At 30.6% G+C, this 25,120-nt stretch overlaps 1 protein-coding gene across 2 annotated transcripts; it reads left to right on the forward strand.

Moving 5' to 3' along the window:
• The first annotated feature begins 1,158 nt into the window (after positions 1 to 1,158).
• Positions 1,159 to 24,226, forward strand: LOC125502385 (voltage-dependent calcium channel subunit alpha-2/delta-3-like). 2 transcript variants are annotated; one of them, XM_048666020.1, is made up of 19 exons: positions 1,159 to 1,312; positions 1,375 to 1,557; positions 1,639 to 1,916; positions 4,583 to 4,666; positions 6,783 to 6,863; positions 6,948 to 7,022; positions 8,005 to 8,181; positions 8,255 to 8,463; positions 9,357 to 9,466; positions 9,692 to 9,785; positions 10,959 to 10,991; positions 14,948 to 15,058; positions 17,731 to 17,843; positions 19,042 to 19,181; positions 22,722 to 22,976; positions 23,035 to 23,245; positions 23,295 to 23,448; positions 23,527 to 23,725; positions 23,787 to 24,226. In XM_048666020.1, exons 1-19 carry the CDS (start codon positions 1,219 to 1,221, stop codon positions 23,895 to 23,897), a joined length of 2,712 nt encoding a protein of 903 aa, XP_048521977.1. In that variant the 5' UTR covers positions 1,159 to 1,218; the 3' UTR covers positions 23,898 to 24,226. The 2 variants fall into 2 exon arrangements, with proteins under 2 accessions (XP_048521977.1, XP_048521978.1); XM_048666021.1 differs by lacking the exon at positions 10,959 to 10,991.
• Positions 24,227 to 25,120: the final 894 nt, after the last annotated feature.

The following is a 25,120-nucleotide window of genomic DNA, read 5'->3' on the forward strand; positions in this document are numbered from 1 at the left end:
CCGCTTAACCTGGGCCACCCTGTATGATACCTTGAAACATCCGACAATAATGAGAATTTATATGTGAAACGTAGTGAAAATTTTTTACCTTGAACGAATGTATTTAGATATTTGCTAAAATTTCTGTGATTTCAATTCATGCTTCTTTCTAACTTTAAATTTTAAACTTTACCTGTTATCAATGAAAAATGATTTGACTAGTCTTCTTTATATTACTCGCAAAAAGATATTTGCTATCCTTAACTACTGCTTTCCTAGATAAACAGTAATTTATTCAAGTTTATAGACCGAATATTTTTAATGGAATTGAAGCTAATTTATTGGACTTTACATACATATAAACTCATATTCAATTAATATCTATCAGCCAGCAAAAAACAAATAATTAGCGAACCAATCATCAAATTACTGAATGTTTATATTTAGAGGGACTTTAGAAGTTAACTTAATTATTATTTAGTTTATCTTTTGAGAACTAGATTCGTGGCAAGCATGTTGAATGCATGCAAATGTTGCAAATTCATGAAATTTCGAATGCGTTATTGTGCTTAAATCTGAACTTTTAACTATATCAATAAGGCATTTTATTACTAATTAATTAATTTTAAAAAAAGATCATAATGTAATTTTTACAAAACTCTTTGAGTGAAGCTGCACGAAAATAGAAAAACTAGATAATTTTTGTTTAGAAAAAAATACTGCAGAAGAAAAAAGAAGACTTTACAGAAGAAATCAATAAGTTGATTATATAAACTGCTTATTTTCTTTTTGCCTTTCTACTTTCACACTTGATCTCGTGAACACAACAAACTTAAAGGGTTTTGTAACAACATTTATACAAATAGTAACAAAATATATTTCAAAACATTGCAAAAACTATTGAGTTAACTCGGAATATCCTATGCAAATACCTATTTTATTGCGTTTTTCAATACATAACAGACAGATTAGCCGCATTAATCAAATGGAATTCAAAGCAAAGATATTTTCATAGTAGGTAGATAAATTTCTTTGTAAACTTAATAACAAACGCTGAAACAATAAAGTGCAAGGTTTATAAACTGCCATCAACGTGCATTTCACACAAGTCGGTCTTCAAAGAATACAATTCAAATTGTTTATATATGCAGTGAGAATAGACGTTGGTTTTGCAAATAAATAGCAAATTGCGTCGACTTTTAGGCAAATCTAGGCAACATCCGAATACTCAAAGAAAGCATGAGCGATTTCAAAACAGAACAAATCGCAAATTTTACATTAGCTCTGGCAACAGCTTTTGAAATTCTGGCGGAATATCGCGAGTCAAAGCTGGGTAAGGATTATTTAAGCTAAAAAAAAAAGAAAAACCAAACTATAAATGAAAATTTGTTCTAGGAGCTAATTGTAATCAAGCAATAATGTTGATAACGGACGGATCACAAGATAATTACAAAGATGTTTTCGAAAAGTACAATTGGGACAATCTTCCAGTCGTAACTGTGAGATTATTTACCTATCTTGTGGGACGAGAGGTGAGCGATCCAAGGGATGTTAAGTGGATGGCTTGCGCCAATCAAGGTGAGTAGAATACAGTTCGTGGCAAAACGAGTGGACTACTTTTAAAGTATAATAATATATTGAAAATCCGTCTATATTTAGGCTACTACGTTCATCTGAGCACATATGCAGAAGTGCGCGAAGAAGTTCTGCACTACATTCCAGTAATGGCACGACCAATGGTACTAAATGCTAACCAAAAGCCAAATCCAGCATGGTCACCAGTATACGCGGACGTTACCGACCCGAAACTGACCAACTGGTTGTGGGTTAATAGACAAAGATTTACTCAGCGAGATAGATATCTCATATTTAGTAAATACAAGGATTTGATGTCTCCAAATGAGATCGATAAGAAGTTTGTTCATCAACAGAAACTGGTAAGCCTACGAAGTTTTTGTTGTTTGAAGGAATTTGAATCAAAATATATTTAATATTAATGTTGCTGCTTTATCGAATCATTGAAACAGAATTTTGTTTTCTTTCTGTCATGCAAGAAATAATTCAATGTACTTCTCGTTATTCCTCTTCATTAAATTCCTGAAGTTAATGAAGATTGTTTGGCGATTATTAATGGAGAGCTCCTGTGCAACAAGATGTGTCATATTTTCATGATCCAATTTACTTTCTCTTTAAATTTCAATGGTTTCTAAATATTTGTATCCATATTTGAAAATGTAATGCATAAGCTTAAAAATACTTATACGAAAACGAATTTTTATTTTTGAATTTTGGGAATATAAATCTAATATCCATCGTATGCATGCTTTAATTCAATGATATATTTGGTTTTAATCGTAGCTTAATGGTTGAAATATAAGCTGTCTGTTTTCGTTTTTATTCATGCGTTAATCATCTTTTAAATAGGTGTAATTTCTGAAATATTTCATTGAAACCCGATTTCAAGAAGTTATCTCACATATTTATTTTGATATAAGTACATATTATTAATTAATATTTCGATATTTTATAACATTTCTAAAGGCATTTATTCAAGCCGAATTTTCATCAATCAAATTAAGGAAATGGAGTTTTCTAACGTGAACTTTATTTTTATCCACTTATTTTTACGAAGCATCAAAGGGAAATAATTTTGTTTATTTTTGTGTATCTACTATTATCTAAGCACTTTTAGTTACGAGTTTTTCGAGTTTGAGTTTGCAACCCCTGTGAAAAAAACTAAACAGAAGTTTAATACGAGCACTGAATGAATATACAAAACACATTTATTTAAAATCATTTAATACGTTGGTTTGTATTTGGAAAAATGTGTACGTTTCATTTCATGTGTACAATTATATGGACTATTCTTATAAAATAAGACGTAGTATCGTTTCTGCTAGGATCAGCATAATTTAACTATAAAAGAAGTAGGATGGTTGATTTTTCTTGGGAATTCGGTCTGGGCAGTGGTGAAGCAAAGGAAAAACTTTTTAGCCATCAAGCTTTCGGCAATTTATTGTTGATAAGAAGGCCGGGAACCCTTCAGAATATTTCATATCATTTTTTTGTACAGCTTCATGAAATATTTAATTTTACGAAATATTCTGGAGAGTTCCCAGCCTTCTTATCGAGAAACAATTAGCACCCTGAGGAAAGCGACAATAAATTGCCGAAGGCTTGGTAGCTAAAAAAGTTTTTCTTTTTCTTCACCACTGCCCAGACCGAATTCCTAAGAAAAATCAACCATCCTGCAATTAGCCAATATCGGTCAAGAAACTGAACTTATAAAACAAGCCACAGCAGAAACGACAATTCAATCTCAGATAGTCTTTAGTCTATAGATATTCATTCTAAAGATTTGCGGTCGACGAGATATAAGTCTTAGTTAAGGTTCGGTTACAACTAGAATCTATCGTTTGTAATAATTTGAAAATAAATTGTTTTTAAAACGCAAACTTTCAAATTAATCAATAGAATTGTACGCAAGGCCGGACATATGCCATGTTTTTCGGTCAATAAACTAAAAAAAAATGCTAATTGCTTGGAAATTGTTTCATCAGTTCAAAGTTAAATTTGTGACCAAAATAACTAAAATATTTTTAAATAAATTAGGAAAACGCGGACGAAAGGGAAATACTCTGCTCCAGTTTTGCTGATTTTACTCGCGGGGTCCTCATTTGTTCTTTTGTTAATATTTTTGGGCGGAGGCTTTACGCACTAACTTTCCTAAAATTACTTGTCCAGTTGATTCTGCGTGCTATTCTTGTGAATGAAGCAATATATTTCATTTGTGTGTTTTAGGGAGCTGTGAGATTCTTAGCTTTGTAACTTTCTTTTCTGCTGATAAAGACTTTACTAATTATCAAAATAACTTAACTAAATAACTTCTACTGTTATGTCCTCCTATAATATTTCTATGCATTACTCCTCTTTTACATAGCTATTTTTTTTAATTTACATTTTCACCGTAAAATAATTTTATTTTTGACTAAAATAATCGTTGTCAAACAAAAATCCGATAATCAAAAAAAAATTAGTAAATAAACGCACAATTCTGTGTTGCTAAATTTACATTAAATTTTTTAGAAATTATACCGATAAAAATTAATGGTAAAATATTGTTTGTCTTAAGAATCCGGTTATCCTTAGAATCATATTTATTTTGACTAAAATATTGAGCTTATCAAATGATTTTGTATAATCAAATTATCTGTATAAATAAAATAACCGTCAGAAATATATCTTTCAAAAATGCAAGTAGAAGTCCCCAAAGAAAAACAAAACGCTGAATTTTAGGTGAATTTGTTCCAACCTTACTGTATATCGTGCTACTGTTAGTAGGTGATTTTGAGTCCAGAATTGAAGTTCTCATTCATAAAAATTATTAAAATTGAAATGCCATAAAAATGTACTGTTGAATATTTAAAAACAATTTTTTAAATATTCAAAGCTTGCATGAAAAAGCTTCAATGCACTTTTACTAGACCTCCTAGAACTAGACACCTAATTCAAGAATGTTTCTCATATTCCTTGTATGCTTGTCGATATCAACAATTATAAAAAAAATTTTTTTAAGTATACTGTAAATAAATTCCCGTTCCAGAAACAAGACCATTATGGAGAGACTCAAACTTACAACCTGATGACTTCCGTGTCATTACCAGTATATGACAAAAAACCCCGTCAGGTAAATTAGTTACTGACTACTTGAATTTACACTAGATAATATTTGAAGTGTCATAAGGAATTTGCCAAAGACCTTATTCTTTTAATGGCCCAATATAGAAAAAAAGTAAAAACGACGGCAAATTCCTTACTCTGCATTATCTATAGTTAACAATTTCTTCAAATATATCTGCAGAATATAACCGAAAAAAAGCAAATAAACGAAGCAGTATGGATAACGGTCACCAGAGAGGTAATCTATGAAAATCGCTATTAGGCCAGTGTTAATTATTAGAGATTCTAGACGAATTTTAGGCCAGCAAGCGTGATATTTAGCAGTGGCCCCGTTTTCCAGTCCAGAGTAGAGTATTTTTATGGAGTTTTTAGCCGTTTATGATAAAACACTTAGGTATAGACCACTGAATAGAGTCCAGTAGAGCATAGAGTTTTTTAGAACTAGAATAGGCGATTGAACTATTTGTTAATTGGCAATATGTCTTAGAAATACGTAAATTATATTAGGATACAAAACTTGCGAAGTAGAGCTGTTTGTGCTGCTTTACTGTAACATAAATTTATTCCAAATTAACTTAGTGCTTTCTGAATGTAGGACTAATGAATATTGTTACTTTAAACTTACTTAAAGTCAAATGATAATGTTAGGTAATCTGGCGTGTGGATATTCAAATCAAATAAAAGAAAATTTGCCAAATTTTCCACTTTCAGTTCTACTTTTGATAAGTTATACTTTTTATATGGTAATATTAAAGTGAAATACTTAGCTAGAAAGTGGCAACATATCTACAAAAATATTCAACCAACAGCTTATTATATTTGAATTCAGTTCATACAAATATTCAGAATATTTGTAAAATTTTCTAAAAACCGGTCCAAAATCGTAAGGAAACGAATTGTTTTATAAACCATTTGAAACTTTTTGCCACAATGATGGCAAAGTAATGATGCAACTAGAATCGAAAATATATATTTACTTTCAGGTTTTGCTACATCAAATATGTGAATTGTCGATTTATTGGCAGTAATTTTGAATCTTTACTGCAATACAAATTAATAATATGCTTGCTTTTCACCAGTTTACCGATATTAATAAAAGGTTATTCATTATTTATTTATTTCTCGTTTTTCAGTCTTAATAAAATTTCCCAACTTAATATAGCAGATAAACATGTCCAGAAATATTCACTTTTGCAGCGGCAAATACAATTAACGAAAGTTCAATAGAAATTATTTCTAATTTTCTTAACTAAGTGAGAATGCTTGTCCCTTTAAAGCTCTTGACTTCTCAAGTTCAAATCAAATCACACTTAAAGAGTGATCTTTATTTTCACTAAATGGCAGATCAACTAATTAATGTAACTTAAATATAATGAAATTATTGCCAATTTCTTAACTGTATCATTTTAAAATTATTATATGTGTGTATATATAATTAACTATTTTTTATATTTCGTACCCAAATCCTTAAATGATTCTACATATATTAGCAATTTTTAAGATCAAGTGTGAACTACTAAATATTTCATCTCTGTGTACGCTGCGCATGTTAATTTGGGCAACCAAATGCTGATATTACGATAATTTCTTAAAAAAACTTCTTCGGAGCAGGGGATTCAATTTACACGTTTCCAGAATTGAAACTAAATATCAACAATGTTGATGAAATTATTTATAATTTGCATCTCACAAAACCGATAAATCAACTATATTTTGAGTAATATCTAATTTATTCTATATCTAATCTACTAAGACAAACTAAATCGCTTTTATCGGAAAGCTTTGGTTTAGTTACAGGTTCAATTACCAAACTGATGAAAATTTTCACTAAACCACAGCTATTTGCATTTTTCACTGCAAAGGCGCTAACTGTTTGAGCTACTGTCGATATAAACTTGAAAATGACGCACAAAACAGCGGTTGAGAGTTACAGATATTTTAGATACAGATAAAATTAAAAAAACCGATAAAAGAGATAATAAATATTTTCAGAACCACAATTTTCAAAAAATTTAAATATCCTTTAATAACTAACCCGAAACAGCTAACAGGAGCCTAACGAACGTGAAGTTATGGCAAATCAAAATCGTATCTGTTAAATTGACTATTTCGATGGTTTTTAGGAGAGAGTGGCAAATTTATTAGGCGTAGCTGGTACTGATGTTCCAATAGAATATATACAAAGATTAATGCTTCCACACAGAGTAAGTAATTTCGTCATATTTCAACTTTTGTAAAATTAATTAAATTTGATAAATTTCATTATAATCAATGTTAATTTATTTCAGTTGGGTGTAAACGGTTATGGTTTTATTGTCACAAATAATGGCTATATTTTGACTCATCCGGACCTTAGACCTGTGGTAAGTTTAAATACCAGAAAATGTATCTTTTACACACAAAGTACGTAAAAGAAACAGAGTTCTAATAAACACATTATTCTATTTACGTATCTGCTGTACAATTGAGAAAATTCCTCAATTTTAGTAGCGTAAGGAGAGATTGCTTTTTTGCGTGTATTTATACGCGTTGAAACCTATAATGTAAGTAATAACATACAAGAAAATATAAGTATAGAAAAAATAGCAAAGTAAGTCAGCAGATGAAAGCGCTCAAACAACAAACAGCCTAAAAAACTACAATAAGGCAAATAATTCAATACCACAAAAGAAAATATTATTCAAATAATAAAATAAGTGACATGAGTTCACTAATTAATTTTATATGAAAAATTTGAATCACATTGAATCTGACCAAAAAAATAGACAATAAATGCATATACAAAAATTAAAGTGAGAGAACGAAAACAAAACTGAAGTACCCAAGATAAATCTCAAATTTCGACTATATTCTAACTATATCCAATATCTTGGATCATTAACCCAGTTATGCATTAAATTGTAGAATACCATCATAATTTATTTGGCTACAAAAATTGTAATTTTCTTTCTCAAATAGCAATTATTGATCTTCATTTTGGTGAGGTTAAAGCTGTATTGGATGCACTACTTTAGAGTAGATTTATTTTGTCAAACTTTGGAATTAAATGCGAAAAGTTAATCTCTAGATTAGAAAAAGTACATTTGTATAACAAGTTTTAGAAATATAATATAATAAGAACATAGATGCTGCCAAACAGTCTATAAATCTTACAATAAAAATGATGGTTAATGATATTTGCTGCAAAAAATCTAGATTTAGTAGATATTATTTCGCATGAACAATAGTAAAATAATGTCGTTTTAAATAACGAAACAGTTACAGACTGTCTGAGTTCAATTATTACAACTACGCAAGTTTAAATTAGATTTTACCAAAATAAACCCTCTTTATGTGAATTTCTAGTACCAAGGTATATTGAAACCGGCGTACAATCGGGTAGATTTCATGGAGGTTGAAATACTCGATGACGACAGTGAGCCTAGAAGATTTAATGAAGAAATACGGGACTTGCGAAAGAAAATTATTATGCAGAAAAAAGGAAATATAACGCTGAGGGTCAAGAGCCATTTAGATGACATTGTAAGTTCAAAAATTGGCACGATTATTCGTAAACATTCGTCTACTTTAACTAATTCCGAAAAAATAATTTCAGAAACGCATCCATATAAGTAACCGTTATTATTACTACAGAGGAATCAATGACACACCGTTTAGTTTAGTTATTGTGTTACCTGATAAATATGGCTTCTATGGGGTGTTACCTTCTGTAGAAAATGATATTCACAGGCTAAGGTCCAACGATAAAGGGCCACACACTCTAGCTCAATTTTTTAATGGCAATTGGGCTATCCATCCCGAATGGTAAGTTTCAATATCAATACTAAATAGTAGCTAGCTAAATTGCAAGAATTAATCAACCAAGTAGATAGATGATTTATCTTATAAACACGCATGATATGAGAAATGATGAAGAATAGCAACCAAATCAATAGCATTTGAATTTTATTTCATAGCTACAACTGAATGTAATTGATGTTTAAGCATTTGTATATTTCCGGTTCCATTATTAGATTAGATCTTATTTTAATTTACTTCAATGCATTTGAATTTCAATAAAGTTTATAGAATTTTATGAAAGACTATTTATTTAATTGGTCTTGGTGAACCTGATCGTTTATTACTATATGTAATATCAGAAAACAATTTTGATCGCATTTGTAATATACATTGTTTTAGTGTCAATTATTAGTTTGGGGTGTTAAAACTTAATTTTTTTCTTTAAGGGAAATTCAAAAAATATCTGTTATTTTTGTCACAAACGTTATTAATTATACTTAGGTGGATTATTATATTTATGCCTTGATTTAATTTGTTTATTTGAAAAGTCTATTTTTATTGTCCACAGCTTACACGGAAAGTTTTGTTAAATATCAGTATTTAAGTAAATTTATTCAATTTTTTATCTGACTATGGTGTTTGAAGAGTTCTTAAACTTATCAGTACCTAGTCATAATAATTTATTCGGTAATTTTTTTCCACATAAAACAGTATAATAAACTTTTTAATAAGCAGTTTTATTAGTTGCAATTAAATTCTCCAAAACGTTTACTATCCCACAGTTGCATAAATTTTAACTTTTCCTGGATACTTTCTAAACATTTTGTATAAAATAATTAATAAAGAGAAATATATTTAGATTTTTTTTGCTTTTATATAATATTACCTTCTCATTGATTAATAGAAGTGTTTCTTAGGCACTACTGCAAAGACCTAGATGACAAGCATTACTTTGAAACAGCAGAGGAAGAATTTTTGTATTTCCTAAAGAAAATGGACCGGCCTGGATGGAAATGGTCTCGAGAGTGTAAGTTTTTGACATGATATAAGAAATAATATAATTGTATAAAAATTATTGCTCCAATTTGGGACAAAACATAAGTAAATAAATTTAAAAATTCAACTATTAAAAACGGTTAAAAACTGAACTATTGTAAATTTTATCAGGTTTCACATATATTTTTCTTAACTATTATTTGTCCAATTCGGATTTATAGAAATTAAATATTTTGAAACCATTTAATTCTTTTAGGTGACCGTAAGTTGATCACTAAAGTGGTAGCTGATGCAAAAACTACAGTGTGGTTTAGTGAAAACATCACAACCACTACTAAAGAAGATAAGGGGTGAGTGTTTATTAAACTTTTTGTTTATTTGCTGATTTGACCAGATGAACCATAGAAACACTAATGTCGAATATAGAAACTGTTATAGCCAAGATCTCAAACCGTAAACCAGTCTGAAAGTAAAACTTTTCAAGTACATGCGTTGCATTTCAAAAACAATACTATAATTACCTTAAGTTTGTTGGAATTTTTTATTAACGAAATTTTATGAATGGCAAGCACTTTGAAAATTCCCACCTATTATGCACAAATTATTTATATACACAAGGTGTTCAAATCAAATAACAAATTTTCAGAAAAAAAACACTCTATACCCAGGTATAGACCGTAAATGACGCGGCCGTAAATCAGTTTTAATTAAATTACTTTGAAATTTTGGTCTTCAAATAGTGTCTTTGAAACTCATTTTGATGTTCGAGTTCGCCAGGGACCGGCCAGCTCTTACACATTCATATGAACAATTTGTATGATAAAGACGCAAGAAAACTACTTTTAGATAGCTAGAGGCTTAAACTAAGAAATCTAGTTAGGTTCTTATTACACATAGAAAGTTTTCTATATGTAATAAGTTTTTTAATAAAACAAAACTTTAATTTAATTAAAGCTCATCAGAAGCGAACTGAAGAATTAATAATTTAGATCTTTAATTAAAAACTTCACAACTGTGTTTAACATGGGCTACTTGTGGTCTGATATATTCATCATTATCATTTATTCATTTCGCATTCGACAAGGTTTAATTTAATTAAAAATTGATCTAAAATAATAGGGGTTTTCAGGGAAATGGTAAAAATATTTAAAAATTGTTTGATGGTCAAAATTATGAGAATTAGGCACTATTTTAAGGGGCTTGGTATCAGTCATGTTAAAAACCTATTAAACTATAAATAAAGATTTTTAGCGTCCAAAAATTCAAATGAAACGGAGAGGACGAATTCCCAAGACAAAAATATTTCATATTAAAATATAGGTAGCAAGTAATAAAAAGTTCAGAAAAGGGGCGACTTACAGCAGTTTACTTTTAGGGTCTATATCTTAGTGGAAGAGTTTGTAGAATTTGTAATAAGATGGCATGATTCATATTTACTTAGTGTTTCTAGACAGTTCATAAACCATGTATCTTTGCACATATTTGTTTAATACTGCACTAATAACTTGTTTTTATTATATAAGACCTATGTCTATATTGATGGCTCTGATATCCAGGTACAGTATATAACATTCCTCGATAAGACAGAGAAATGTTTTTGTATTAGTCATTAATGCTAATTTAATTTCTTTGATCAATTACTTGTTTTGCTCAGGTGGTTCCCAGAATAAATGTATAAAGCAGTGATAATGTCAAGAAACGTATGATTTTTTATTGCATTTGAGGATGAGATTACCTTGGGATTAAATCATGATATGCAATAAAAATAAATCAATTCATTGCTTCGTTTTTTACAAAACTTTGTCAAAATAACCCCGAGGAAACTGTTTTGAGTTCCTACAATACGAACAGTATTCTCCGAGGAAAAATCTATTTTAATTAAAATAATAAATAGCAAGTTTTACGCAACATGTTTAGAAACAAACTCAATAGCCATAATTAACCATCGCATACTATCCGGACATATTTCAGTCCTTCACCTCGGATTGACACAAATAAAAGAAATTTTAAAAAGTTGCGTATAAAATACCAAGTAAAACCCGGAATTTCTTACATATCATAGTTCTATCAAGCGGAACTTGTATATACGATCGCCTCTCATTTTGATATATCTAGCCTGATACCCTTCAGCACAAACTATTATATTATATAAAAATGTTATATGAAATTGGGTTGAATTCGCACAAAAGGTTTATATTTTTCGATTATTTCCCTAGAAACTACCGGACAGATCATGTTTATAACAAACAAAATTTCTTTAGTAACATTGTTAAGCCCAAATTTTAAAACGCAGCACTTTGGGTTTTATTGACGATTCGAACAATTCAAATTTTGCCAATATTATTTATGATTCATTCAAAAATCTGTTGCTTTTTTAAATAAATTTTTGGGCCTAAATTTTCTTCATAAAAATCCTTAAAATTAAAAGTTTGTAAAGAATTAATTGCAACAAGTGGAATTAGACTGAAAATCATATACTAATTGTAAACTAGTATTTTTATTCATTAGTCCAGTTAATTATTTAAAAAAAAATACTTAAGTAATAAAAAATAAATGAAAACTAGATAAAAATAATAATTTTTGAGCAATATTCATTAGGAACCAAGTGCCGGGTTTGGAATCGTAAAACTTGTCCTTTGAATTTTGAAATTCATGTTGCCTGGGCATAATGTTACGCCATGATAATGACTCAAAAAATTAAAATTGATTAAAAAAAGGTGTCGTAATTATAGGTAAGAACAGTTTATGATAATATTTTGTGCATACCTTTACACAAACGCGACTTTTTATTTTGCGAACATTTTTCTTCCTGTCTAAAATTACCTAAAATAATCTGATTATGCAGAAAAGGTGAGCATCACATCGATTCACAAATTTAGCTGAAAAGAAACTGTTACAATATTTCATCAAAATGGCCATACCTACGCGAATTTCGGAAAATTGTCGCCAACAAAGGCTTTCGACAATTCCCACATTAAACACACAAAAGTTTGAGAGCATACATATGATATCTCAATGTATATATGCAACTTTTACATGCAATTATTAAATTAAAGAATTGTCAATTTGTCAGATTGGAGTAATCAAATAATAATCTAATAAAATTCTAAACTAAGGATGATTTTGAAATTGAAAAAAAGTTCGCACTGAATCATTGTATAGCCAAATTAGCGTTTGGAGAATTGAACTGAACTGCTCCGCAGAAACAAATTAATTAAGGAGAAATTCGAATTTGTATAAGGTATGAAGGTAGTACGATATAATAATAATATAATAATAACCGAACAAGCTCCGGGAGGAAAATCAGAAAATTCTGCATGTATACTTGTACTAAACGCACTTGTGTAATATTCCCCCACATTATTATCTTGTATTTCAGGACTATTCATGGTGAATATTATTTGTACTAATGTTTATTACATGCTGCCAATGGAATAGGACATCAACGTATAAATAGGCCATTTTAATTTATTGTATAATATTTTAGTTCATCGACTGAAACAATGCGAAGTAAAATCCGCACTCCGAACAATTAGATTTCCAAAAATAAAGCACAACGACTTACCTTCTGTTACAGGAGAAACTTCAAGAGCTGTAGTTCACCAATCCAAACTCTTCTCAAAATATTCCATACTCTTCTAAACAAATAGCACTAATTTTTGAAAATCTTCACAGAAAAACACCTTGCAATGTACTGTATTGCACACGTTAATCTGCAATTCCGAACAGCGATTAACCAGTCATTTCTAGATCAATTTACAGAAAGAAAGCAAAAAAACTGTTTTTTATGCGGTTTTAAACCCGCTCTCTCCCCACCAGTGCGTAGATATGTTGGGATTATTCTAAATGTTTACAAATGTGTTGACGAAAAATAAATCGATCGCTTGAAGTGTAATTGTCCAGCAATGCATTGCGCACGGCAAATAAATAATACAGTGTGAACCTAAAGTGTGGAAAATGTTAAATAAAGCCTATACAGTTGAACGAAAAAAATGCTCGGACACATATACAAAGTATGATAATATTATTTACTTCTTTTTTTTCTTCTTTCTTTGAGTTCCACTTGACGCACGATTTTAGTTTGAAATGCAATAAAAATGCAACCAAAGCCTATCAACTGCTACACTTAGTACTTATCACGATTATTGTAACGCAAAGTCAACTTGTTCACCCTTCCTACAATTAACTAATTAAAGAACCGAGCAAAATATCGCTTTCTAAAGAAAATTTTAAGAACCCAAGAAATATGTTTGGCTATTTGAAATTGTTATGTGACATATGAGAGCATTAATCGTCCTACATCCAGCTCGACCTTTCAAATAGCAGCCTAAAATACTCAGGTTGCGATTATAAAAAAATCGAAGTACGACGTCATTTGTAAACACATTAATTACTGCATGAGAAATAACTTTCTCGGAAGTTACGTATTAACAAATTAAGCTTGAAGTGTCCGATCATTTTTTTTAACTTCATCTGTATAGGCTTTAATTAATTTCTTCCATACTTTACGATCACACTGCATAAAACCTTTAACGAAATATATACAAGAGGTTTCTTTAAATTCTTCGAGAGAATATTAATAGTTATATAATTTTTTTAAAGTAATTACCTACTCATACAGCCAGCGGCAATGTTATTATTTAAAAACAAGGTGTCTATTTTTCGAAAAATTGCTCGAACCCGTGAATTTTTGTTTCAAATTGCGCATTTTCTGAACTAGTTTGTATTTATAGAGGGTGTCATAAAAAAGTGATGATATAACCAGAGCCAGTTTTTAAAAGAGAAACCCCTCTTGTACGTCATTATCCAGTTGTCCACAAAATTCTAATAATTTTTTATGCAGCATTTGGCGACAAAAAGCCAATAGAGTGACATCCGAAGTCTCATGAGCGCACCTTTGGCTAACTTTTTCTGGGATTATTTAAACTTCAAGGTTTATGTAAATCGGCTGGAAACATTGAAAGCTCACAAACCAAAATTAGGCAGAAAATTACGATAATATTAGTGGAAACGTAGTTAATAATGTTCAAGATTAGGTTGTACGTAAGCTTGGGCATTGCGAAGAAACCAATGGCTGTCAATTTTGGCGCTAATTTAACTCTGTCAGCCTTAATTTTAATTAGTTTATAAATTTGGGTGGCAATTTTTCGTACGATTTTCAGACGCCAATTTCCCGGAAACCCACATAAAAAATGATTAAGTTCTCCAGAGAACTGAATAAAATTACAAAAAAGAGAGGTTTCTATTTTAAAAAGTTGGCATTGATATAACTTTTTTGGGGCATCCTGTATAAATACAAATTCTTTCATAAAATTAAAAAAAAATAATAAAAGTGTGTGTACTTTTTGAAAAACTTAATTGTTTCAAATTACTTTTTTTTAGACGTCAAGTATTTTAGACAAAATGGATTTTAGACAAAAGGGATTATTTAAAATTAATTTATAAATTTATGTAATAAATTACCTACGATTTTATGAAAACACTAATAATATTTTGCATTATTTTCACGCAGAGCTCAATTAATAAAACAATATGGAATAGTGGTAGCTTTTATGGCTACCCACAGTGGACTTACCAGATGGCAAACTTTTCCGCAAAACATAGACAACACTATCTATGAAAGGTACAAACTACGACTCAATTGCACGTAATTTCTATACTGCATTTTGCGAATAAATAAAAGATGAAAGAACGGCAAAAATATTAAATCGTTGCTACAAAACTATACCAAAATTATTGTAGAGTTCTTCCAAAGTGAGTTTAAAATCAATTTAGCACACATCGATGGCACGCTTTACGGTAAGGAAAATTAACTGTAGCTGTATGCTTGGCAAGGTTCTACAGAATGATGAAAAAATCAGTACAAATAGTGGGCTTACAGCTAAAACTGACAAAGTATGAAATATCCATTTTTGGTAAATGTACTTTTAAACCGATCCAGAAATTATATCATAATTCTTCTGGAAACTTGGTCATTAAAGACATATTTTAGTCCACCTGTTTGTGAGGCCTTGGAGTATTTCTTCAGTTTTTGAAGACAAATATATCATTTTTTTAAATTGCTTGATCAACAAACACAAATACGGCAATGTTTTAAAGGTGTACTTTTTTATGCGGCTCAAAAGTTTTACATTTGAAACGAGAAACAAGAAAAAACACAGTTTATTAACTTGGAACTCTAGATATGCATCAAATTTCATAAAAATTTGCTCCTCTTTTTTTGAATTTCCTTTCCTAAAAGCAGATAAATTTTATTTTTGGAGCTCTTTAGAGAAGTCAATCTCTGCGATGGTAAAAAATGTTACTTGCGGGAGATATTTTAAAATTCACATGCACAATGTTGACTATTAAATCAAGAAAATATTGTAGTCTAGTCTGATATCTTGAGCTTTTCTGTTATAACCAACCGTGTGCTCCTTAATCTGATATTTTATTATAATTATTTGATATTTTTTTTATCAAGTGCATTTGATGTTTAATAAAAAAACGATAGTTTTGATTAATTGAATGCATTTCAATATTATTATTATTATGCTAACTGTTGAATCAAATAATTTTCTTTATAAAAACGATAATTTAAAATTTCTGAAGACTATTTTTTTTATTCTGACACCATCATCCTCAGCCTTGCCCTCAATTATTCATTTGAACATTTAGCTTTCCCTTAGTTTCTAAAAAGCAATTTTCTATAACTTCTAAAAAACTAAATAACTTCTAAAAAACAATTTTCTGATACAAATTTCTATGTGTGTAGTTTGGGGAATTTTTGAATACAAGTTTATATGAAAGAATTACGTTTACCTATAAATTATGACCGTAAAATACTTGTAGTGATCATAGTAGTGATATTTTTAATAACTATTTGAATATTTATCCAAAGTATTTTTTTCAATGATATTCTGGAGACTATTTGACGAAGAAGAAAATCTTCACAATGATATAACGAATTCGATTGAATGAGAGTAATAACTTCTAAACTAGCAAATTTCAGTAATGAGTAAATCCGTAAAGAATGCAGCAGGTTTATAGAATTATTAAAGAATGTGACATATTATGCCTTCGAGCATGTTTCGAGTCCTTATAAGAATTTCGTGCATCCGAAGAATTGTGCTTATTACGGAAAATATTCAAATGAATAACATGAGTCGCTTTTATTCAGTTCTAGTCTCCAAAAGGTTCTGAAAATAGAAATGTTTATTGATATAACTAAGTCTTTGAAATAGATAGCTTCGTTTTACCTGCTCCATGCTCATGATATTCCTGGCTCAAGATATATAAAAACGTATATTATACTGGACAATTTTATAAAAGCACAACTTTTTAAAAATGTCTAATCTTGTGTGAACCGTGAACCTACGTGAGTATTCGTTAAATAAATTATGAAATTATTTGTTTAAAACTGATTGGCATTAATTAGAAACAGCAAATATACAGATGTTCAAAACTACATGTTCCAGTTACTAATAGTCCCATTTTTGTGATCAGATAATGCTTGTTGCAAAGCACTCCGGTAGAATAAAAACTTATCAACATTGTAATAGAATTAATAAGATTTTAAAATAAATAATTCAAAATGTGGATTGTGGCGCATCAAACCATATTGCAAAAATATTATATTTTAGTTTATTTTCTACTGGCTTTCACTTTACAAGTTTCCTATGGGTTTGAATTTTTTCAGAATTTTTGAATTCCTTTTATTTTTACAATAACACAACATAAATGGAAATGAATGAATGGAAATGAATGGAAAAACAAGAAATCTTTCAAAACGTTTGTCGTTATTTCTGAAATGTTTTATATAAAATAAAAAATACCACATCCCCACAAAATACGCATGACTTAGATAATGTTAAATGATTTCCAAAAATTTTCAAATATTTTCCCAAGGTTTCGAACATGTAAATTGAGTCCAAGCGAGTAATTTTCTTGTCACTTAACAAATAGGTATGTATGTACAATTAAACATATAATATATGTGAACCAAATTTCCATTTACAATGTATAAGTTATCATAATAAAGCAGCAAAACAGTAAAATTATCTAAGCACGTTTATAAAACGACCTTTTCGTATCGGGCAGAATTTAATTTTCATCTTGATGTCATTTTAATCTCACTTTGGTATAACTATACACAAGTAATTAACCGATCAATTTCTAGCAAAAGTACTGTAGATATTAATTGCTGCGTATTGCTTCGTAGCATTTATGCTCTTGGTTCGCAAAGAAAAACCTGTGATCCAAATAGACGAAAATATTTAATGGTTGACATCAATAATCTTATCTTATGTCCCATAGACATTTCCATCACGTACACAATAGGGCAATTGATGAAGTTTGGTACAAAAGAGCTGTAGAACATTCATACGTAGATGCTGGCGCCTATGTTTATTCAGTTCCTCATGAAGCTGGTAAGCTACATACAGGGTGGCTTTTTTAGTGCCAGAGAGTCCATTATTTCCGTTGGTGTTGAACTTTCGAAAAATAGTTTCATATAAAAGTTGTTGACGCACTAAGTGCGCACATTTTAAAATATTTCATATGATACGGATTATCTCAGAAAGGCCAGGCAAGATCAAAGTGTATTTATTTTAAATATAACTACCCATTTTTCATTAGCTCATGGAATGCAGATTGAAACGCTGCATATGCACCTTAAATTGTTTTATCTTACTTGCGACGTTGGCAGATTGCCACCATTTCAGCAAAATTTCGCTTAAAAACATGGTATCTAAAAATTCATTGTAGAACCAAAAAAAGCACTTGAAAATGCAAAAAATTACGTCTTTCCAATCATCATTATCATTTATAAAACGTCGCTCTTTTCTTCATTGATTATGTCAAGTGTCATCAAATTTTGAAACTTATTGAATATTGAATATATTGAATTTCATAGCCACCTTACAAAATGTAACAACTTTTTGAAATTTTTAAATAAAATTAATTATAATTTGAAAACGGTTGATTTCACAGCTTAAAGTGTAAATGCAAATTTATAACTTTGTAAATTTTTAATCTAATGACGTATTAATATACAGGTACTTCCATTTGAAAAACAAAAGTTATATTGAGTTAAAAAGTTTTGGATTTAAGTCCACATTGTTAACACCCTGTACAATGTATTGATATTTTGATTCAATAGAATTCTTAACGGATCTGTGGTGATTGGAAAGACGTATTTTTTGAATCTTTAACTGCTTTTTCTTGCTTCTACAATTAATTTGTATATACCATGTTTTTAAGCAAAATTTCACTAAAATGGCGATAATCTCCCAACGTCGCAAGTAAGAAAAAAACAATTTACGGTGCATGTGCAGCGTTTCAAGCTGCATTCCATGAGCTAATGAAAAATGGGTAGTTCTATTTAAAAAAAAAATACACTTTGATCTTGCTTTTCTGAGCCACTCTGTATCATAAAATATTATGATATAATATTAAATGTGCGCACGTTGTGCGTCAACAACTTTTATATGAAACTATTTTTCGAAAGTTCAACATCAACGGAAATAATGGACCCTCTCGCACTAACAAACCACCCTGTATATGAAGTGAAAACAAACTAAATGTCGAATTACTTCATAATCACACTGCTAATGTTATTTACTTTAGGTGATGCGAACAATACGTTGGTAACTGTTAGTGCTGGAATTTTCAAAGAAGACGGTGGAAAAAGAGCTCCAGTTGCCGTTGTGGGCTATCAGTTCTATCATTCGTCTTTACACAGCATTTTTAGGAAAACAACTATCAGTGTAAGTTGCTAATAAAACACAAAAAAACAGCACCAATCAACGATCTACAGGTCTAAAAATAAGGTCCGGCAAACGAAATATTTCGCTAGATATAGACGAATCAGCGTTTGGAAAAATTACCCAAACGTTCACTCTTCAAGTGAAATAACACTTCATGATCAATCAAGCCAGCCACTTGCAGCTGATATCAAATTCACAGATCTTTAAAAAATCAATGTATTACTGTCGATCGGGGCGAAGTCGGACGATTTTTTCAGTGTTTTCTTAATAAAAAGTACAATTTTGTCTTCCGTGCCTCCTTTCTCGAATTCGATAATAAAACCACTGCAGTTTTCATTCGCCCTTAATTTTTTTTTAGATAAAGGGTGTCCGAATTCACCCCTGTATGGGGTAAAGGCGGACGACCTTTTATTAAGAGTTAAAAATGGTCTTAGCACCTTGTAAGAGGCATATTCTTATTCTTATTAAGTTTCTCTTCTTGTTGTGAATACCATGTTTCATAGTATTTATTCGTATTTTCTTATCGCGTAAGGTGGATTTTGGAATTTTATAATTTTTACGAGCCCTTTTTCTTCATTGTAGTTCGTAAAATTAATAAGAGCTATTTTATTTTTATACTGCCGAACCATGGTGTCCTTCACCTCTATTAAATGACTTTTTTTACTAAAACCCAATTATTTAAGGCCAAAATTAGTATATTCCGCTACAAGAGACGGAAGTTGCAGTACCTTATAAAATTTACCATTTTTCTTAATCCTCGGTGGAAACTAGCCGGGTAGATCTGGGTAACTCAGTAAATTTTTAGGAGTTGGACCAGTGCTGCGCAACACCCGGCACAGCAACCCAGTTGCATTGCTAGGAAAATGTTGATGACTTTTTTTAGTTGTTTTTACATTTATTAATATTGTTCAAGTTTCTTCAAATTTCAGAATTTTCCAGTTTTAGCAAAAATTCTTGTAAACGCTCAATTTCCTAAAGTTTTACTTAAAAATACTGACAATTTTATAGTAAAGCACTTTGTAAAAAGTTTTGAATTCCTTTTCCAGCTTCGAATTTGGGACATAAATCAAATTAAAATATAATCACACAAAGACAAATTATTTGGAAAACTCGACACTCCTATTCAACTGAAGGCCGCAAAGTTTGTTAAAAACTCTGTTTTTTTCAGTTTTGACAGAAATTTTTCTTGGCGTTATTTTCCACTCAAAAACGATCTATTTTGTAGTTTCACTTACAATTACCGACAATCTGGAGGTTTTTTACGCGAAAAATTACAAGATAAATTTATAACTTTGTAGAAATTTTACAAAAACTATTTCCAGCGTCGAATTGGAGACGAAAACGAAAATTAATTTCTTCCGTTTTTTCCGGAAAACATTAAGGTTTTCGCAAAAACCGATCACAAAACTGAAAGTGTTCAACGAAACGCGTCAACAAAACCGTTATTTTCTGCTACTTTCTGAAAATCATGGGGTCTTTAGCAAAAAAATACAAAATTAATGCTGTTAGAACATTCGCCTCATTAATTGCTTTGCGGGGAATTTTAGAAAACTCTTATCAGCTTCGAATTTCGCACAAAAAGCAAATAATTTTATTTAGTTTGGGTAGCGAAAGTAATTACGATTATCTTGAAAAAACAACTAGAGGCCAAAAGTTTCCAAAAATTATTTGAAAAATTCGCCACGTTTCGTGGCAAAAACAAAGTTTTTGCTAAGCAATTCTTTCTAGGCAAAAAACGCATTATTTTGTAGTTTTACTTAATAATACTGACAATATTCACGTATTTTTTGTGAAAAATTATGAATGAAATTTTATTGAAAAAGCGCCTCCTTAACCGCTTTGTAAAAATTTTTCGAAAACCTTTTGCAGCTTCGAATTTTGGACAAAACCCTAATCATTTTTTTAAGTTTTTTTCCAAAAAATATTTCTCCGAACAGAACAAGCGAAACGTTATAATAATAAAACCTTATTTTCAAACAATCGTTTCTACAGAAAAGGTCACAGTAMATTTTTAGGAGTTAGCGCAATGCTGCACTAACSTAACGCACGGGCGCAGTAACTCAGTTTCGTTGCTGGGAAARAGTTGATRAAATTTTCTTTTTTMTAGTTGCTTGGASAAAGTGGTAAAACATTGCACATAAAAAATGTTGTGGATCTTTTTTTAGATGTTAAAATTCCAGTCTCGGGTCTCGTAAAGGTTTAATCCGCTTTAATTAATGGCTTATAACTCATTAGGTTWGAGARCGGGAACAACTAAAAAGCGCAATTCAACACAGTGTTATGGCCTAATGCCGGGAAAAGTAYAAGGTTTTGAATAAAAAAAGCCTTTGTTTTTCAAAAAACTGTTTTGGCAACATTTATTCCTATTTGTTATGTAAAATAGGATCTTGTCAGATTTTAAATCCGTTCTCAAGAAAAAGACGCTTGTATTTTAAACTTAATGTTTAAACAATTTACCCTTCATTAATCAACTGTTCCTTTATTGTATAGACCCTCAGAGAAGTTGATCGGACGGCTCAAAAAAACTGACCAGAGCCGTTATTTAATAACAAATAGGAATGAACAAGAAGTCTATAAATATGTTTAGCTAAAATGTATACCACTTATAAAGTGTACCTCCAAAAACAGTTATAGTACGATTTTTTGAAGCAAAACTAAATTAATTTACATAAAAAAAAACGCTAAAATCGGCGGTTTTCCCGTTTTTTGAGTCTTTTATATTGTAGGTATTTTTAATACCTGCAGAAAGTATTAAATTTTTGAATATCATGAACGGTTCAATAAAAGTTATAAGAGTACGATTTATTGAAGCAAAGGTAAATTAATTTAAAAACGGTAAAATCGGGGTTTTTTTGTGTAAACAGGTAAACAGGGATTTTAACAGGTAAATAAGGAAACAGGGATTTTAATTTAGTTTGTCTTTTATGTTGTAGGTATTCTTAATACTTAAAAAAAGGGATTACATTTTTCAATAGTATGAACGGTTCAAAAGTTATGCGCAAAAAACGGTTTTATGCACTCTCTAATTATTTAAACAATGCTCCACAGCCGGAAATCGTGCTCAAACTATTGTCCTTGATTGAAAGAGTATATAGGCAGGTTACCTTGAAAAACATTGCTGCCGTATTTCTGATATAGTTTTTTGCAAATTTCTAAGTTTTTAATAACAATTAATTTATTTTACTATTTTTTTACATTTCTTTCTAACCAGCGCCAGACAACCTCTAGAGGAATGACGCCAATTTTGAATCACCCTTTATACTCTTTCAATCAACGCTATTGTCCCAATATTCTGAGCTACATCCAATAATATTTTACCTTCATCTATTTAAGTAGTGCCCAAAACAAACCTTTTAAAGTCTAATCTGACTGGACTAACTTCTTTACGCGGTGCATCAAATGATCTTGACCAAAATATTGGACAATAACGAGTTCGCCCCTACAGTACGACTTACCCCGAATGACCGGTACCCATTATTGAAAAATCACTTTAAAAAATTCACTCGAATAACAATAATCTAATAATTTATCATTTAAAAGTGCGGTGATATGCAAAAAGCCTGCAAAAAGACTTGCGAATCTGAAGAACTTCACTGCTTGCTATTGGATGATAATGGCTATGTCATCGTTAGCGACAACGTCCAACAGACCGGTCATTTCTTTGGGAAAATTCGACCAGATGTTATGAGCCAACTGATCGATGAGGGCATTTATCAAGCCCATCGGATGTTTGACTATCAGGGCTTATGCCCTGAAGGGCAGGACTCTGGAAGTGTCGCTTCAAAATTACTCACTGTATGTGTTCATACAGTGAATTACGCAATTCTGCTATTCTAAATTATTTTATCTTCAGCCGTTCTGGTACTTAATGGGAATTCTCGAATGGGCAGTTTCAACACTCAGTTTATTTGCCGAAGCCGCTACCGGTAATATATACTACAATCCGCCATCGAACCAGCCAAACAATAACCAATTCGATGAGCCTGCAGATCATAACGACCACACTATTGTATCGGATCATGAAGAAGAATCAGAGTCAAACGACTCCGACTATGAACCAGAAGGTAATTACGCATAACATACAGATGGGTTTTTAAATCAAGTTTCATCTAGGGCTTAATGATAAAGCATTCGACGAGACCGCAACTATGCAAAAAACCAAACCAGAGCCCTGCGACAATGAATTATATCTTTACACTTTAGTTCATTACAGCGCCAGAGACGAATCAAGTAGCGGATACAACAAAACAATGGGAAATTGCTCAAGGTAAACGATTAAGGATGTAATTGTAATAGATGTTACAAATGGAAGTAATTTGAGAAATAATTTGCTGTCAATCTACAGGCCATTTATTGTTCAACGCGTGAGTGGAAGCAACATGATTCTCCTAGTGATCAACAACTTATGTCAAGAACAAAATGATATGTTTCCTCCATCTCCCGATCCTCAACAGATCGATTATAATATGAGTCTGCCTTGTTTTATGAACCAAGAGAATTTGCCTAGGAGGTTCTATATGAGCTGCATTAGCCGCTCGGCAAATGTAAGTAATTGGAAAAGTAGTTGATTAACAATATGATTATAATTCGGAGTTTGATTTGCAGGAAAGCGAGATTAAACTATGCGGTTCAGGGTCCAACATATCATCAAAATACGTCGTACCTTTAGTAATGGGTTTTTATTTCTTAATCCGAATCATCCATTACATAGTTTAAGTAGCTAGCTCAATTATGCTAATTATTTCCAACGTTATATGTTAATCTGTGATATCAAAATTAACAATTGCAACTTTTCTCTTGCGCCAATTTACCGCTGATATAAAAAACTGAACAACTAAAGTTGCAAATTATTAGGCGTTAAACAATATACATATGATGTATGTTCGATATTAAAATTTATTTAATTGTTTTTGTTATTGTTCATATCATTATAGAAGTATTTATAAATTGTCTATTTATTGATTCATAATTGTGATGATGTATTATTACCCCTAAGTTTCCATATAGTGCATATAATTTTTACGCAATAAAAATTGTTGATTTTTTATAGCGTGTTTTTCTAATCAAATAGTTTCTGTAGTAATAACAGGTTGAGTCCATATTAACATTCCTCCGACATGGTTATCTTGTATTTAGAAGCTGGTACGCATCTCTAATAATAACCGACAGAAGTTACGAGAAAAATCAGAAAATTATACATTTATACTTGTTCTGAACGCACTTGTGTAATATTCCTGCGATATAATTATCTTGTATTTCAGGACTATTTATAATAAATATTATTTGTATTCATGTATATTACAAGCTGCCAAAGGAATACGACATCAACGATATTGTATAACATTTTAGTTCATCTACTTGAACAATGTCAAGAAAAATCCGCACACTAAACAATTAGATTACCAAAAAGCGCAAAACAGGCAGTTTTGCTTACAGAATCAACGACTTACCTTCTGTTTTGATGAAACTTTGATAGTAGTAATACGAGTACAAATACTTTAAACAAATAACTGTAAAAGTACCAACCAATCCAAGTTATCCTTACATTATTCCATATTTTTCTAAACAAATAGCACTCATTTTTGAAAATGTTCACAGAAAATCACCCTGCACTATACTGGATCACACGCGTTAAACTGCAATTCCGAACAGCGATTAACACAAACCAGTAATTTCTAGATCAATTTATCGAAAGCTGCAAAAAGAACTGTTTGTTTAGATGTTGGGATATATTCTAAATGTTTACATATTGGTTGACAAAAAATAATTCGATCCCTTGAAGTGTAATTGTCCAGCAATGCATTGCGCACGGCCAATAAATAATACAGTGTGAACTTAAAGTGTGGAAATTTTAAATAAAGCCTATACAAATGAAAGAAAAAAATGCTCGGACACGTCAAACTTATTTTTTATTGGAATGAATTAAAAATTGCCATTTT

Source organism: Dendroctonus ponderosae, unplaced genomic scaffold (genome assembly GCF_020466585.1).
Source record: "Dendroctonus ponderosae isolate FM_Combo_2020 unplaced genomic scaffold, Dpon_F_20191213v2 Dpon_F_20191213_4, whole genome shotgun sequence".
In the NCBI taxonomy this organism is placed as follows: domain Eukaryota; kingdom Metazoa; phylum Arthropoda; class Insecta; order Coleoptera; family Curculionidae; genus Dendroctonus; species Dendroctonus ponderosae.

What these genes read in the sequence shown, in the direction of transcription:
- LOC125502385 (XM_048666020.1), top strand. Translation starts at nt 1,219, where the DNA reads ATGAGCGATTTCAAAACAGAACAAATCGCAAATTTTACATTAGCTCTG. An exon ending in ATATCGCGAGTCAAAGCTGG is followed by an intron (nt 1,313 to 1,374) that starts GTAAGGATTATT and finishes AATTTGTTCTAG; the next exon opens with GAGCTAATTGTAATCAAGCA. An exon ending in GACAACACTATCTATGAAAG is followed by an intron (nt 15,059 to 17,730) that starts GTACAAACTACG and finishes TATGTCCCATAG; the next exon opens with ACATTTCCATCACGTACACA.